Raw genomic sequence first — 18,115 nt, forward strand, 5'->3', positions numbered from 1 at the left:
GTGCTAAATCCTACACTTCTGCTAGCTGGTTGGAGGAAGCACCATCCCCCAACTGTGTGGGTTTCAGAAGTGATTTAATATATTTTTAAGTGCTTTAACACTTTCCCTTATATGTGATGGGCAATCTCTAAGCCTGGATGTTGGACAAATTACCAATAAAAGCCACAGCTTCTGTTGAAAAGAAAACCTCACGCAGCTTCTTGTGCAGACATTGTGTTTGTAAATCACTCAGGGCACATGACCTCTTAGCCGTATCTTGTTTCCAACTTGCAAAATGATGTAAAGTGATTGGGCTCCATGCACTCACCACCACTCTCCCCCCCTTCTCTCATCTGTGTGCTTTTCCTTCCCCTGAGTTGCTCTGACAGAGCAAGCCCAGCTTGCACCAGCCTTTTCCAGCTGAGGGGCAGCAGGTGCAGAGTGGCTTCATGTGCTCCTTGCTCCCGCCAAGGGCAGGGTCGGCGATATATTCCTGCCTCCACCATGGAGAGGGACTTTGGCAGTGGGAAAAAGCAAACCCTTTGCATTCCCTGGGACATCAGTGAAGTCATGGATGGAGTGGAAGAGGAGCAGTTTTGCCCGTGAGTAATAGCACTTAATTTGGTAGCCACTTTCTGTGCTGGCAGAGGGTTGGTCCATGATGCTGAGAGCAGCTGCTGCATTACCTGGGGACAGACTGAGGTCCCTGTGTCCCTCAGCATGGCAGGCGTGCCTCCAGCCCCTCAGAGGGTGACCTGGGTAGAGGACAGCTGCAGGGTGAGCACCCCTTGTGCATGTGCGGTGTCACAGGGGCTATGAAGTTTTTGGGAGCAATTGAAAGAAGAAAAAAATTCGACCTGGGTGAATTTCTGAAAGAGAAGACAACTCCAGGCTAGCTGGTATGCTAATGCATGTAATTTTTGAAACGGCAGTAGGAGAGTGTCTTTCTTTCTTCTTTTAAGAGATTAAAAGTCCTGCCCAAAATAAGAGAGTAAAAGAGTATTCGTTTCTACCTAGATATTGTGTCTTTTGCTGTTGAAGACCTGGATATGCAGCTGCCAAAACTGCAGCAAAGAGGATGGGTTTGGAGAGGTGAGAGAAGGATTGGCATAGAAAAATATATATTGACAGGATTTTAGGCTAGCTTAGTGACAGTGCCAAAATTTGCTTCAGTTTTAATCTTTGATAAGATGAACAATCCTGGTTTAATTTCATTATTAATTGAGGCTTTCTCTTTTGATCATCATACACACACACCAGACTTCAGCACAATCTTTAGAGCTACTTAACAGTGCACAAAGATATTCAGATATCCTTCACAATCAGTAACATGGACATATAAACAATCAGATTTTTTAATTGGAAAGGATGTTTTTCTGATACAAAAGCTGCCAGGTGAAAACCTGGATCTCATAACATTTACAGACCTCCAATTCCCATCTGTCTCGTTCCTAATGGGAGCTAGGGTACAGTACAAAGATGTGTTGGATCCACCTGCTCCTTGATCCCTTGATCTTTGTAGATTGAAAGGATTTAATGGGGATGAAGTTCTGGGTTTGGGAAGAGGGAGGGGAAAGGACTTATTTTGGAAGGCTGTGTGTTGGCTGATGTGCTGCTGTATGATCGGCCACATCTTGGTCTTTCAGCTGTGGCTGTATTAACTGCACTACAATGATTCTGTTTCTTTCTTTATTGCAAGGGACTGGGGAGAATTAAATCCTATTTTCTCATCCAAGTTATTTCTCTGAGCCAAGATCATGTACTCAGGTTTGGCAGATACACTTGGACATGTGCCCCTGTCTCTTTGTTTGTAAGGCATCCTATGCTTTCCTGGTCTGGGGAACATGGAGTGTATCTTTCCCCCCCAGAAGTAAGTAAAGAGCTGTAAACTATATCAGCATATTCTTAGCAAACTATACCAAGTAGCCCAGACATTGCAGGGGCACTGATAACAACTTCCTTTCTTTCCTATCACACAGTACTGTAGGACAGATATATATATATACATATATATATATATATATAAAATCTATTATCTATTCTATATAAATACATACATAGACACATATAAGAATGTATGCCAACTTAGATCTGGGATAAATTATCTCATTAATCAGCCCCTCTGTCAAGGCTTGTGGGAATAGGTGGCCTGGGAGCTGTCCCACACTCCCACTGTGCCAGGGCTTAAGCTTTCCCACTGGCACAGGTGAGAGCTGCCATGGTTGCTGCCATTCCCCTAATCTGAGTTTAGGGCTTTGCTGGTGCACACAAAGAAAAAGAAGCATTTTTGAGAAAAAAAAAAAAATTACTACTAGGCAGTGTGTTCTTTCATTTACCTTAGGAATCAATGGGAAAAGGAATGAGATAGTACAAACCACATCAGCTTCCAGCAAGAGTAATTACACTTCTGCTGTTATAAAGAGCAAAATAAAACTTGTAAAGGGCACCGTATAAAGGAAGACAACAAATTAGGGGAGTGTGGCTACATATCTTTAGGACAGTGAACAGTGTCCATTTCTTATGGAAATATTGTCTGTTTATTATTGTTATCAGTTTAGTCTCAGCTAAAATAAATCTTGAAGTATCATTTATACTTCTACATGTGGCTTCCACCCTCCCTCCATAACATAACATTCCGTGTCCATTTAGGTGGCTACTAATGGTTGAAAATAGTTGGTCCTAATGAGGTACATAATAAGCCATTGTACAAATGTCATTTTCTCTTGCAGTCATGTTGATACCCTACCTGAGATCAGCTCCACTATGTGAAACAAGCATGGGGAGTGAAGGTATATATGATTCAGTAAACTTTGCAAACTCTTCCCATAGGTTTTCTTACCAACATTTATATCACATACTGAAATAACATCAGATAGAACTGCTTTTGCCTCCTGTTCTGCAGTTCCTACACCTTTCAGGATAAAGCATATTAAGATGCTGAAGTGACTTTATTCTTCCACTTAATTCAGCTCTGTTTTTTTTTTTTTTTTTAAGCTGGAGATAAGTATTTTTATACTAATCAGTCTAACTCTCCTTGAGGTCACTGTTAGGTAGGATGAACTTTGGCAGTGACATGGCTTGTTCTGTCAGTTCTAGGATAAGTATTATTTATTTAATATGTGAATAGAAACACAGCAGCTGCCTGACCTTCACATTAGGAGGTGTATGATTTGTTAGCTGTCTGTGAAGCCTTTGATTCACTGAGAATCTTGCTCCACTTGCAGTGAAAGCTTCCAGCAGATGTTTTTTGATGGATTTCAGGTTGGTGGAGAAGCAGTTCAGTGAGCAATGGAACCAGTCTTATGCTTTGTTTCCCTGAAGATTTATGTCTTGAGGTTGAGCCACCTTGCATACACTGGTTCAGCTTGGGTGGCTGTCATTTCTCTACCTCACTTCCTCTTTCCATTAATCATGTTCTAACTAAACTCCCTCGATTCTCCTGCTACTCTGTCAAATAACCTTGAAACTGGCCAGCAGCTTCACAAGCTATTAGGAACAGCAGGTAGACATATAGATAGCAATATCATGTAAACATAGTAGAACACAGTAGGCCTATACAGATATCTCTAAAACAGAAAACTTTCAGTTTCAGCATTTTACATGTTGTGTCCAGACCAGGCCCTAAGAAGTGCCTTCAGTTCCTATTAAATTCCACATAAACTTTCAGGCTCTGATCAGAGGTTTGGATCTGGCTACGATTGCCTCCAGAACTGAGGCAGGTACTCTAATAGCTTATAATATTATAATATGATAAATTAATCTGAGGGAGGAAAAAACCAGCAACTCCACTTGATTCAACCCCTCAGAACTGTAGTGACTCCAGCTGTATTTTAAATGTTGTGCAGTTGGTAATAAGAATTTCTGGAGCTTATTCAACCATTTTCTTTCTCACTTTGGGGCAGATGCTATAAAATGCCTAGAGCAAAAAGAGCTTCACCTTGCAATATTCTGTCACAAGTATGACAGACTTGTGATCACAGCTGCAGGATGAGTGCCATGGTGTTTGAGGAAGAAGAATATGCATCCCTGAACCCCTCCAGTAATAGTCCCTCACCAATCAGCAGTAATTAGCTACTGCACAGCTAGTTTGAAGCAGAGTTTCTTGTGCAAATGTGTAAGGCCCTTGACTTTGGGGTCAGGAGCCCAGCCATGGCTGATGGGCAACGGGAGGCCAGGAAGGAAGGTGGGAGAGAGGGGGGCTTGTGGTGAGATGGTGTGTGCCTACCCAAGGGCTGCGGGGCTGTTTCTGTGCTGGCAGAAGGGGTGGCTGGGGCTCAGGCAGCACCTCTTGGGGGAAAGAGACATTTTGGCTCAGCTGTGCCTGGGACTGGAGGGAAGAAGGCTGAGAGGCAGCAGGAGCATTTGATGTTTTGAAGTGCAGTATGTTGCTCTGCAACTTCTGCTCATCTAAAGCTGAAGGTCACCTTAGATTCAAGAGTGCTTTGGATTTCGGTCAATACAGGAATTGTCTCATCTTTCCGCAGAGCATTGATGGTTCCATTAACCAGCTGGGGTTTTGTCTGAGAGGCTGCACTTTGCTGCAAGCCCAGCTTGTGCCGCAGAGATATTGAGCCTGGTTTGGAAGCTGCAGGAGTGAGGGTTACTCAGAACTTGTGGCATTTGGGTTCTGCTATCACAGTTAGTGTGCTGATACCCACTTCCATCCCATGCAATAGTATTTTCTTTTTAAAGAAGAGAGTCTGCTTGTGAGTTTGTTGAGCAGGCAGGGCACAGTGACAAGATGGTTGAAACAGGACCTGACATATTTTCCAGTGGTCAGGTAGGTTACTATGGTGTTTAGGACTAAAATGAAGCAGAGAAAGAGGAGTGGCTCTAAGGCTGCAAACTTTTATTGTTTAAAATCACTTTAATAGCATGGGCAGCTCTACACAAGCCCTGGTATTCATGACTGACTATGTTTCACTAAGTTTGTTATTAGCTTTTCAGAAAATGAAGGCCTGAGGTGCTCCTGGTAGCCTCTATACCAAATGTGTACGAGCAAGAGATCATTTTACTCTTAGCTGGAGAAAAATTCTAATTAATTTTACCTCTCCATCTAGCGTTAATTCAGAATCCACTGAGAAGCTTTTGATTAACTAAATTTTTCCTTTTATTAAACAAATTAAAGCCATTCAAGAAGCACATGAGAAATTTGTAAATCCATATTAGAAGTAACTTACTGATGATTTTACAGTAAGAAGTCAATTTGCCAGGAAGAGGAGACCATTTATGTTTTAGTGGGACTGGGCATATTCAGAGGTGTAGCATCACATCAGAATGCACAGTGAAGATAAGCAGCTGCACTGCTCAGGATGTTCTTAATTGTTTGTTTCCTGTATGAAAAATCTTCTTCTTGTATGTTAAGAGTCAGAAATGTTAAAATATGGGTTAAGAGTAAATAAGCTGAACTGCATTTAGTCACAGCACCAGCGCTCTCAATAAGAGTTGACCTTAACTCAATTAAGCAGAAATTATTTTCCAAGTGATAGAAACTAAGTGGTGCAGTAGAGGCTATTAGGTTGCAAATTATTATGTATGAGGGATCTGCAGTAATTGTCAATGGTTCTTAATATATAGCAAAAATGAAGTCATTCAAGCCAGAGTGGTACTAAGGCAGGGAGCACACGCAGATGCTTATGTGGGAGCTGCCATGCAATAACATGTTACCTCAAAACTTGTAGCCTAAGCACTAAATTATTCTGAGACTTTTTAAAATATAAATGAGGGCATCTGCAGGAGACTCTGATAAAGTTTACCTGCACTGCCTTAAAAATGGGCTAGGATTAACTCTGCTGACCGCTGTGCATAAGCAGGCTATGGAATGGGAGCAGGATTCTGGAAGCAGCCAAGGAAAGCTGAAATCTGTTCTGATAGTTGTCTTAGGGAAGGGGTGAGGTGCAAGGGATTCAGGTCTCCTTTGGGAAGGGAATTGACAATGTGACAGAGCAGGGAATGCCCCCGGGATGAAGGAATGGCATTAAAAGTGCCTCTACTCTTGAACTTGGTGTGAGGGAGCCAGAGACTGCCAGCACTGGTGCAAGCTGGCAGCTCATAACACCTGTCAGGGTGCAAACCCCAACACCACCCAAATCAGACTCCATTCTGCATCTCATTGCAGTGGCAGGTGCCACCATGTTCAGCTCCAGATCTAATCCGGCAGTGCAGCTTTAACTCATGTATTACATTTTCTGTGAGCAACACAAAGGGCCCAGAAAACTTGTCTGAATATCTCACTGTCTCCTTCATACACTTCCTACTTTTCCTGTCTCATTTGGCATTTCTGTGCTTTCTCATAATAAGCATTCACAGAACAACAATAAAGAGGAAATTTGGTGAAGAATAGAGGTAAATTTATTAAATCTAGCAAGTGGGGAGAAAGATGATGTGTGCTGCATCTATAATTTTGCCAATAACACTGTGACAGAAATAGCGGTTTAGGGTTTGCATTCAATTTACGCATCTGCATTTCTTCTGTGCTGCTTTGCAATCAGACTAACAGCCACTGCAGAGACCATCAGTGGCAGCGATTACATTATGACCTTTTAAAGCTTACTGTCAGAGTAAAGATTTTTATCCCATATTACCAATAATTGCTGACTGAGTTTAATACAATCCTCCCAGTGCACTGAAACTGCAGCATTTGTGATTTCCATGATTTAATAGATCAAGTGTCATGGCTTTGGGGGAGACAAACTGTTGTAACAGCATCTCTGCCATTTGGTGATTTCAAATATCCTAACAAGAGGCTCTGTATTTGCTGTATGACTCTGCTGCCCCAATCTTGCCAACCACATCACCCTGCTGTAGAGTATAGCAATGTAAGGAGTGTAGCCAGAGATGAAGTTCAAGGGCTTGTTAAAGCTTTGTGATAGTGAGGCTCCTGTTTAGTTTTATCTTCAACCAATCCATGGGAGCTGAAAGCAAAAAGGTGGTACCCATACTTCAGCCTGCCATGGCATGTCCATCCCTGGCAGCTGTTTACTGCATGTGGCCCAACATGTTTCATGTGACACCTGTAAAAGCCAAGGCACAGTGATCTGTGTCTCTGTTCAAAAATGCTTTGGCACACATCTTGGTCATTTGTGTGCCTGACTTCAGTCACATGTAGTGTGTTAGTTTGTGACATATGTGTATGCCAGACAAAATCTGGCACAAAATAGAAGCACAATCAGGTCACCAGCTCAGTACAAACCAATCAATTCCAGCACAGCATTTTGGAACAGTCTAGAGGGACTGAATTAAGATGTAGACTGCGTCTTACATATTTCTTGCTTCTTATTATAAGGAGCACTATCATTAATAGAGTCCTAATGAACAATTTGCTTATAAACAATTGAAGGTGCCACAGCAATTGCTAGATCATTTTCCCTGGAGAAATACTGCTAACCTAAAAATACCACTTTGTAAGGCAGGCCTTATACAGTTCCTGGGACATTTTGTGGCTATTGAATCAGAACAATAGACTCTTTAGCTCCTTCAGCAATAGCTTTCCTCCAGAGCTGCAGCTTAAAGAGCCTGTCTTCCAACATACATGCACATACACACCCGTGTGTGCAGGCACATGCCTGCATGCACAGGTGTGCACACATTCCCATGACCATTCCCCCTCTCCCAGCCAGTCCTCTTTTTGGGACAGAGCAAAACTGCAGTATATGTCATTCCTGCTGTATATCCCTGGGACAGGCTCACTTTGCTTTTGCCACAAGCTGTACTCGAACAGGGTATGAAAGCCCTCTACAGCCAGGGGCAGCCAAACCCACCTGGAATAGGTGCTGTGGTCATGCTAATACCATCAGAAACTGGGATGAGCCAATTTGTGTGAATTACAAAACAAACCTTCAGGAAAGACTGAGAATGACCCCAGTGATTTTTAAATTAAGGTCAAATTTGGAAAAGTTTGTTTTGTTAATTTAGGTTTTGCATCCCCTGAATGCTGGTCAAGATTGGTTGACTGGGTGGCTTTTAGTGCTCAGTGCAACAAAAGCTGCTCTGAACCCTCACTCTGCTGCTTATCTTTTGGATAAAAATGTCCACGCTTACTTATGGCTGATGGCAATTTGTTTCCCCCATGAAGAAGTAGCATATCAAACCTATGCCAAAACTACCACTTTTAGAAGCCTCTTGGAGATGTGCTTTTACACCTACTTATTTCTTGGTATTGGTTGAGGGGACAGCTGATGCATTGCCAAACACGCCAGTGGTATACTGAGTGAGAACATATTCACTGGGTTCTGGATGAGACTCCTGAGCTGAATCATGAGTTCACTAATAGTAACAACTCCTCTTCACTGTAATTCCTTCTTTTGGCATCAGGGCAATGGCTCTATATCAACAACCTGAAAGAGAAAGCCTTTACAGCCCATTCCTTACTAGTTTGTCAAACTAACCAGATTCTACAAATGAAATTAATATCCCCTAGGGTGCAATTTCTTCATTAAACAGGGAACCAAATATTTTTCCAGACCTCTGCTTTATAGAATCCTGTATAAACAAGCTGAGAAGGCTCATCTCTTAAATTTTTTAATACAAGAAACATTTATAATTGTTTGAAACACTGAAATTGAGATCTGATTATTAGCTATAACAATTTTAATGCTTCTATTAAGCAGCTCTGACACTGATCCTTTCCATGTATTGTCTAAAAGAGCATTAACTGCATGCACGGGAGTTATGAAACTAGTCAGCTAACATTCGAACAAACATTTTAGCAGCACGCCCCCACAGTTTTCAGAGGCTGAACTTTTGTTTCAGCTGTGATGTTATACAATCCTATTTCCATGGCAAACTTACAGATACACACTTGTCAAAATTCATGGTTTATTTAGCAAAACTGTCGAGGCACATATGTGCCATATGCATTCCCCTATCCTTTACAGACATACTTTTTAAAACAGCAATTTCCCGCTGCAATTAAGCCTGTTGCTTGGACTTCAATAGATACGTGTGGCATTGAGAAGGAATCTGGCTTGGACTCCTATCGCTAAAAAGAGCACCTGTCAAGAAACCCTCTGTGTCTTTCTACTGTTTCATCTCCTGCCTATTACAGACTTTTAAAAATACTGTTTTATTTGATTTTTATGAGTATTTATCTTGCAGTCAGAAGGCATTCTTTCCTTCAATAAAACCGCACTTGCACACACCTTAATATCAGATATTTTGGGCACTGTCTATCCATGAATCTCAAAGATCAGTGACTGTTATCTGTTGCGGCAGCTTCTTCATACAGCCCAGGATAAGTAGCCAGGCAGTCTGAGGACAAAGCAAAGGAGGTGCTCCTTCCAGCACAGATGTGTGTCAGGCAGGCAGCCAGAGGCAGGATTTTGTGAGCCCTCACCTTCTTCTGCAGACAGAGATGTCACCTCCGTGCTATGTCTGAAGTAGTGGAAAACTGCAACACACAATGAAAATTGAATACTCAGGCCTTGACGTTCAGCTGAGCAGAATCTAAAAATCTGGCCAAAACATACAAAATGTCATGGGACTATTTTTTTTTTTTAATATATAGTTTAAAAATATTTTTAGCTCAGAGAAAATTCCCCCTTCAGCTTTTTGTCCCTTCTATGTCCTTTTCCTTATTCCCAACCATCACCACTAGCTCCTGGCTCTGTGGTCTACACTCAGCTAGAATGCATCCCTCCCCATCCCCATGAATCGTTAAAACTGAAGACCATGGACAAAGACTCTCTAACTAGTCAAAGTTAAAAAGTTGTATGTTTATTACACTGGCAGGTGGCATCATCGGGGTCATCCTCAAAATGTGTGACTGCACTCCACAAGGATTTTTGTCTTCTATTTATTTCCCAAAATAATACATATGCACAACCCCAGCACCTCCCATCCCCACTCTGTATTAAAATGAGGTCATTAGTCCTTCACGTGTGCACAGTTCTTCTGTTGAATGGGGTCAGTGGTCCCAGAGATGAAGTCAGGAAAGTCTTGGTCAGGTCTCTTTGACCCTCTGGCACGATCCAAGGCCCCCTGCATCATGATAGATTGACACAGGGTGCAGGTTCTGGGCACTGTTCTACTGGCTTCAGTATGTTCCTATAACGGTTCACTTACTCCACTTCCTTCTACAAATAAGTTCATAATATAACAATTAGCTTTAGCCTAAGCATCTAATAATCTAATTAACCTATCATTGGTGTATCTTACTTCAATTTGAATTGGTTCTAACCCTCAGCTAAAATATTAACTCTTTAAAATCATGATTCACCCAGTGCCCTCCTCTCAGTTCACTCATACCTTTGCTCCCAGATGTCTCCCTATTGTCTCCCTCACCACTTTGTGCCTTGCCTTCTCCCATTCTGCTGTCCCAGTTTCTGACTTAGTATCAGCCACCCCTCCTCTTATCTTGGCACCTCTACTCCTCTTTCTCCCAGGGTCTTCACACTATTAATTCTAATCACAACCATTCCTGGGCTCCAGGATCAAATGTGTCTTGCTTCCTTTGCACATGGTGCCCTGAGACAAGAAGATAGTTGCCAAAATATGATAAATATAGGCAAAGTTCCCTGCTTCCCATCCTAGTGCCTGTATCCATGATACTGGGCAACACTGCACCATGGAGCCTCTTGAAGGTGTCCTTCACACAGCTGGGTTCAGCTGCCCAGAAAGACAGCAGTGAGCAGTGCAAATGGAAACCTGGCTCCAACATGAGAAAGCACATTCATGTAAAGGATGATGTAAGGCTGCTTATTTGGGGATTATCAGACTGTCTATAACAAGAAACTCCAAGCAGCAAACCAGAACAACAGGCAAAGAACTAAGGAATCCAGATCTAATTCTCCTTGCTCTGATCACCAAGATGAATAATCTCAGCTGATTGTGTAAAATAATTACATGGTGACCCCTTTCTCTCTTTGCTGGTCACTCCACCCCCAACAAAGATGCAATGCATGTTGTCAAGCCATGACTTAACTCTGAGCAAGCTCAAAGCATAGTCACAAAAGAGTAAAAATAAATTTCACTGCTTGAAGAAGAGAATCAAAATCCCTTTCCTGTCCTTGTCCATGGTGTGGGGAGGCAGCTTTGCACAGTGGCAGAGACATTTGTATTAGGATTGGAAGGGGAGAGAGGAGTGACTTGTAGAGGAGGCTGTGCTTAGCTCTGCATGAGGAATCACTGGCCAGAGCTGGGGGAGGGCAGATGGGAGCTTACAGGGGTGTACACAAGTTTTATTTTTCCCTGTCAAATAACACTCCCTAGCACAGCTTTCCCTTTCCCCATTCTAATTTATTCACCTCTTACAGGTATATCAAACTGCCTTTCTTCACAAGAAAGAAAGGCAGTTTCTTTCCTTCTATATATCAGGCAACACTCAGTCCTTAAGCTTCCCACTTCTGCTATGTGAGGGACACCTGGGATGGTGTAAGAGAAGAAGGGCTGGGAACTAAACCCTGGCCAGCTGGACTTTGATTTTTTTTCTTGAAGTAAAAAATAAATACTAGCTATCTTTGGTGATAGTGTGCAGAAGGCTGTGGTTGGAGGGAAGCCCTAGAGGGAGCATTTGAAACCCTACAGGATCAGTCCATATAATTTGATATAAATTATATCACTACATGTTATAGCCATGTTTTACCTTTAGTAGCACCAGGCTGCCAGCTCAGCATACTGAGCTTAGACTTCAGGACTAGGAAGTGAGAGAGCAGGTGCTTAATTTGCTGCACTGATACACAGGAAAATGGAGAGCCCTACCCGAGTTAGACAGATTACAGCCTTTTGCTTTGCCACAGGTAATGATCATGGTATGACATATTTTAAACTAGTCAGTTTTAGTGCCAGCAGTTCCCTCTGTCCTGTCTTTGAACCTCCCATATGCCATTAGCAGCTATATACATAGCAACCTTCAAGCAACCTTAGTTTATTGTCCTTTTCAAGGCTTAGAGGCTTTTTTCTAGTTTATTTGTTTTACTTTGTTTTTGGAGAGAGAGAAGAGAAGAAAAGGAAGCAAAAGTTAGTGAGATCATGTGGAAGTGAAAGAAATGTGCAGTTGTGAAGGTTGCCTGTGGCAGAAACGCTCCCTGAAAGGGCAAGCTGTTAAAGCATTTCAATAATTTGCCTGTTCTGTGAGGTTGTTAAATAACCAAATCCTTCAGCTGAAATTGTTTTGTCCCCACTCTTGACTGTACCATGGCACAAACAGATACAGCTGTTGTGGTAGCAGATAGTTGAGGTTTCTTATTTGACACAGCTGGAGCTTGATGCACTTACTAGTAACAAATATTCAAGGATAAGTAGAAGTGAAGTTGGATAGAAACCAAGTGAGGTTCCTTAGTTTGTCCCAGAATAAATAAAAGGGTCTTCTGAGACAACTGTCAGAGGTTCAGAATTAGACCTCTCCTTCTAGTGAAATGAACACAATTGTTTCATAGATTTCCCCTTGCTTTAAAGGGAACGACAGCAGCATAGAGGACATGCAGTCACTAACAATAGTCCCATTATCCCTTCATGGCTCTCTAGGGGAACAGGCACATTTATTATTTTGTTTCCACCCACACCAGCACCCTCATACTGCATGATCCTCTCTTGTTTCTAGGAGTGCTATGTGTCACCTATGGAAGCATACAGCTCAAACAAGGTTTTATCTCTCTGGTTAGCTTTCCTGCATAGTCTGACTAGTATTAGATGTCCATAAATTTAAAGCTTCATTAACACATAACAAGGCTTAGGCAATTTGCTTGAATTATTCATACAAAATGCTGTCTAATTCCTTTTTGAATTGATTTAATTTATTCCTCCCCTTGCTAAATGTAGAAAAAATACATGTTTTCGACAACCACTATTATTAAGTAGCTCAGGCCATTCCCTCTGTTTGTGATTGCCTGAACATCAGACATTTTTCTTTGGAAATTAGTAATAAGTTACATGCACTTGGCCCGAGTCTTCACTGCTCTGCCCTACACAAAGGACAAAATGCTATATGTAGAGATAATAGCCTTATTGCCTGTTGTTTTAAGCACATGTGTGATTCTACTCCCTGGAAGCATGCTCCCAGTTTGTGAGCAATCTGTTCATCCAGTCTTTCAAACACAGTACTTTTCTTCCAATGCCAAAATTTGAAATAACAGAAGTGTCTCTTCTGTCTTTTAGTCTTCTGTGCATATAGCCACCTAAGTAATTATTAATTAACAAGAACCACTTTCCAGATAATGCATTATTCTTCCTCACCTAAAAATGAATTGGAATTTCCTTAATTTCTATCATATGGGGAGTAACTGGAAATACCTCTGTAAGTTTTAGTCTGAAACATGTCCATGGACAAGTTTTAATAGTCCTTTTTCATATCAAAAGTGAGTGACCAGCATCCTTTACTGCAGAAATTGGCAAATTCACAAGAGAATTATACCAGACTTTTAGTTTCTTTACCAAATGAGCCCTTACAGGTCATCAAAACACCAGCAATCACTTCATTAGCCATAAAAAACTTCCCTCCTCAAAGTGCTTACCATCTACAAACCTGGGACCAGAACAGAGAACTATGGCACAGGAACAGTCATGGAGGAAATCTGAGAGGTGAAGCCAGATTGTTGCATGATTAAATACATACTAAATGATAAATGAATACACACTGAAATGAAAGCAGTTATCCTGGACAAGAAATTCGTACCTTATTCCTTCCTTTTCTTCCTTTTTCAAAGCAGCCATTTATTCATGTTAAACATGAGTTTGTAGGCAAAGTAACTAAAAGAAAATTATGGAACCATTGACAATACATGCTTGCATTTTTTAAATGATGTAAGTAAAAGCACCAGGATGTAAGCACCAGTAAGTAAGCACCAGTAAGTAAGCACCAGGATGCTAAATCAATACAGAGAACTGAGCTGATAGTTACTGACAGTTATCAGGGTATCTTTTGATATATTTATATGTAACTAGTATATATCCAACAATAATTTACATCACTCTTTAAATAAAAGGTTAAAGTAACTATTACTATATAAGGAATAGGTATCATCAGTGAGTCTTCTCCAGTACTGCTGAGTGTGTAACAGTAGGTGGTGATCAGTTTAACATTGCCATACCCATGTGCACCTGCAAACAAGAAACTTAGGATTTGTGGATGTTTATTATATGAGTTCAGCAGAAATATTTACATGGTGGTCTTTTGTTTTAATAAATAAACTGGCTTTCTTTTGTAGAGTATTTTAAGTCGGTTTTTTCCTCTACAGCTTGAAAATTTCTTTTCCCAAAATGTGTTTTAGGAGAGCATTTAAAATGGATTTCCTTTGGCTGCTATGGATATAAAAAATGCTTAAGTGCCTCTTAGGAATTTTTAATGTTCTTTGAGGCAAGGGAATCAGAAGAAGGAGTTAAAAAACAGAAGTGCCATAAGCAGATTTAGATTTTACAGTCTTTCTACTGGAACACAGTATCATCCCAGTGGAAGTCATTAGACGTTTTTTCTCCATATATAATGAAGGACTGCAGTGACTCATTCGTGAGTTATAAATGAATTTTTAAAACCTTTCAGAGCCATGGTCAGGGACATTGTAAAAATGAACATCTCAGAATATTATTCCAGCCCAGAATTACTTAGCAAGGAGATGATACAGGTCAACTGCTGAGTAAACCCTGTTTATGGACATTAAACTTCAGGTCAAGTGTATTGCTAAGTGTAAGGGCTGATGAAAGAAAATCAAAAGAAATTATGAACAATTATACCTGTATAAAGCTAAGCATGTCTTTTTGCTTTTGCTGTTTTAAAATATTAGTGATCAGAAATCATCAGAAACAAATCAACAAACTAATTTCTACAGACTTCTCATCAAAGTGCATTCTAGCTCTATTTTTTGTCTTATGTCTGTGGGATCAAAACTGACATTATGTCATTATTTTTCACATAATTACATTATTGCCTTTCTAGAAGTAGGAAATCTTCAAGACTATTGTCAAACATTGTTCTTTCTAGCCTGTTCTCATTTAGCCTCTACTTTTTTTCTAGTGTGATTTTATACCTTTTTGCATTATCTGGCCTAGTAATCTGGAGAACAGTGGGCAGAGGAACACATGTTGGCCAAAGCATGGCATCCCTTCCCCCCCACATCCTGTTGTAAGTTAATTTTCTTTTTGTGTGTCACAGGTGTGTATCTCATGTATCTCACCAGTAGATTGAAAGGTAGGTATCACTGCTGACAGTCAAGTATCTGGTCAGTCTGGAAGTGGTGCAGAGGAATCACAGGAAAATGATTTTTTTTTTTCTGTTGCTTTTGGAAAATTACTTCAGTGTTGTGTGCCTTAATTTTTGCATCTGTAGGAAGCACATGGTTACTCATCTCAAAGGACTGCTAAAACTTAGTTTATCGATAGCTGTAAAGCACCATGTACTCCCAGATAGAAAATACACATATTTTAGAAGATTAAATTTAATACTTGTGGAATTCAGAGGTTTTAAAAGCACTATTTCATCCACTCAGAACATCAACTCCAACCTGCACAAAACAGTCCCTAAAATACCTCAAACTTTTCATGAAAGCCATGGCAAGTCTGAGCACCTTTGTTTGATACTGTGTTCAGAAAAAATTCAGAGTGAAATCTTATCCTTGCCAAAGTGAGTAGCTAGGGTTTTGTTTCCAATCTAGATTTAGAGTCTCCAGACAATACAATGCTGCTTATGTCCTTTGGAATCATATTCCAATGGCTTATTGCCCTTATGGCTAAAAATCTTGGGAGATGGCATTTCCCAAAGGAGTCTACCCATCCTTAGATTTGATTTGAATCATGTCTTCTGCCTTTTAATTGAATATTAAATATATTCAGAAAAGCATTTAATAACATCTTGTGGCTGCTGGCCTTTTCAAAAACAATAAGGTAACTATTTTCTAATAATCTGAAAGCATATTGCCTTTCCAAACATCCTGATTTATACAAAGGAAAGAGCTCAGGCAATGGGAAAAAAGAACATTCTCATTTAGAGAACTATTAAAGTGTTTTTCAAAGGCTGATATTGAGAAAGTAGAGGCAGTGGAAAAATGAAAAAAGAGTTTATTAGGAGATATATATCCCTTCTGTATAATTTAATTCTTGAGTAGAAGAAAGTACATAGCAAGTGTTTCACTCTTATTAAAAGAGAATGAAGTCTGGATGTGTGGCTTCACATCCAATATGATAACACTGGTATTAGGTCAGCAAGCACTATCGGAATATAATTTTTTCCCCTTTCATCCAGCTGGATTGCAATTTCAGCTACAGGCATGTGGAGACAAGGGAAGGAAAGAAATCTTACAACACTCCAGACATTATCACTTTGAGCTGCTCAAATGATCCTGGATTTTAATGACAATAGGTGATTGATGTTGCAATGTTTTAGTTAAATGCCTGTGAGAATTCCTTTCAGGCATAGCTGCATTGTTGCTCTGAGCAGAGCAGAAGTGAATTTCACTCCCCATTAACAAGGTGAATTAGAGCAGGAACTGAGGTCACAGCAATAATATAGCACTAAAATTTGCTTTAAACCATATTAATTTTATTCCAACTGACCTGAGGACTAGACCAGATCTTTAGGGGATGTTGCTTCCTTTTATCATTCTGTTGCATCTGTGGTGTATGATCCACATCTTCCCACCTATTTGGACATTTTCAGGATGGACACTGCCTAGAGTAAACTCCTTGTTAATCACGCAGCCTAGAGAAGGGACACCAAAAAATGAGACTGGCAGCTAGTGAAAAAGGTCAAGAAGTTTTGCAGCTTGCCTCCTATCCAGAGGAATCATATACAGGATGGATACCTCATCCTCATGAGGAGAAGGAAGCTTGTGGCAGTGCAGAAAGGAGGTCACTCCCATTGCCAAGAGGTAGTCTCAACAGGAGAGGAGATCCACTCTTCTCTGCCTGCATCCCTGAGGTATTCTGAGGCCAAACTCTCAAAGTTGTGTTTTATAGCTCAGTACAATTGTTCAAGTTGGTACAGCTTCATGTTTAATGATTTCCATTTAATGGAAGTCAGGAAATGTTAAATGTCTGGTTACAGTGCTGCACCCATGTCTCTTGAGCAATGAAAGTAGCACGGACAACTGAATTCAGCAAATGCTAAAACATTCTGGATACACATGGATTTTACTGCTATATTTTAAATCATTTAACAGAAAATGCAATTCTTCTGTCTAAATGCATGTCTCAGTCCCTTTGAATCCAGTAATAGGTCTCAAGAAAGTTTTGCTGATGCTGTGATTTCAAAGGTGAGCGTGACTCCACCTCCTGCCTCAATTATCAGTCAGTTTCTTTAATAATTCAAAATCCTTGCTAAAATCCTGACCTTAGAGATTAATAAAATGATCCTTTATAGCCTTTCCAAGCTGGGCCGATTAAACACAGATTTGGCACAGACAACCTGAGAAACTTCAGTAACGTTATTCATTTAGCTAACAGAGTTACCTCCCCTGCTGACGCACTCCCAGTTAATGCCAAGAAAGGCATCTGATCCGGTGGAAGGGGACCGCTTGTTCCGTGCTCTCCATTACCTTGGATTTGGTCCCAGTTTAATGATAACATCTCTGTGTTTTTCTTGAGAATTGTAATTATTTTATGGAAGCGGGTAGCGTTCTGTCCAGCTCACAAGCCTCCCCCAGAGGACAGCAGGCCCCAAGCCTGGATGGCAGCAGGTGTTTTGGAGGGAAGCATTCATTAGCTCCCCCAAAAGCACATGAAGAAAGGCTTGTTTGACGTGGCAGTGCGAGATTAATTTATACCCTGCAGCAGGAAGATACCTGAGTTGAAGTACTTTACAATTGTAACTGACCGTCTTGTATCTGTTCATCAGCTTTTCCAGACCTAGGCTCTGCTGCAACCACGCAGAGCCAGCTTAGCTTAACTCTGCCTGGAAGCAGCTCCAATTAAACTGATGCAACTGTACACGATGACGGATTTAAAATTAGTTTTTTGTTACACTAGTGTTTATGAATGCCAGCTGAGTCACTACAGGCTGAATTTAAACCAGCTTACTGGAGTTCATACCCAAAATTATCGGGGTTTAGCCAAACCAGTTTAAAACTTAGCAGCAGGGGTGGCTGAGCAAGTCTTGCTGCAAGGCTGCCAGGGAGGAGGGCCGTGCTGAAGGACACAGGATGCTCTGGCCACAGCCCAGATGCCCCTTGCCTCTTACATATCCCCAGGGGTAGAGGTGACATGGGTGATGGAT

General features: G+C 40.9%; 1 protein-coding gene across 1 annotated transcript in view; it reads left to right on the forward strand.

Moving 5' to 3' along the window:
* The first annotated feature begins 377 nt into the window (after positions 1 to 377).
* FRMPD4 (FERM and PDZ domain containing 4) overlaps positions 378 to 18,115 on the forward strand; it is a 388,479-nt gene continuing 370,741 nt past the window's right edge. Inside the window, exon 1 of the mRNA XM_085559044.1 lies at positions 378 to 581. Coding sequence (XP_085415170.1) covers positions 484 to 581 — 98 coding nt within the window. The 5' untranslated portion in view covers positions 378 to 483. The remainder of the gene's footprint in view (positions 582 to 18,115) is intronic.

Source organism: Lonchura striata, chromosome 1 (genome assembly GCF_050655825.1).
Source record: "Lonchura striata isolate lonStrDom1 chromosome 1, ASM5065582v1, whole genome shotgun sequence".
NCBI classification, from domain to species: Eukaryota; Metazoa; Chordata; class Aves; order Passeriformes; family Estrildidae; genus Lonchura; species Lonchura striata.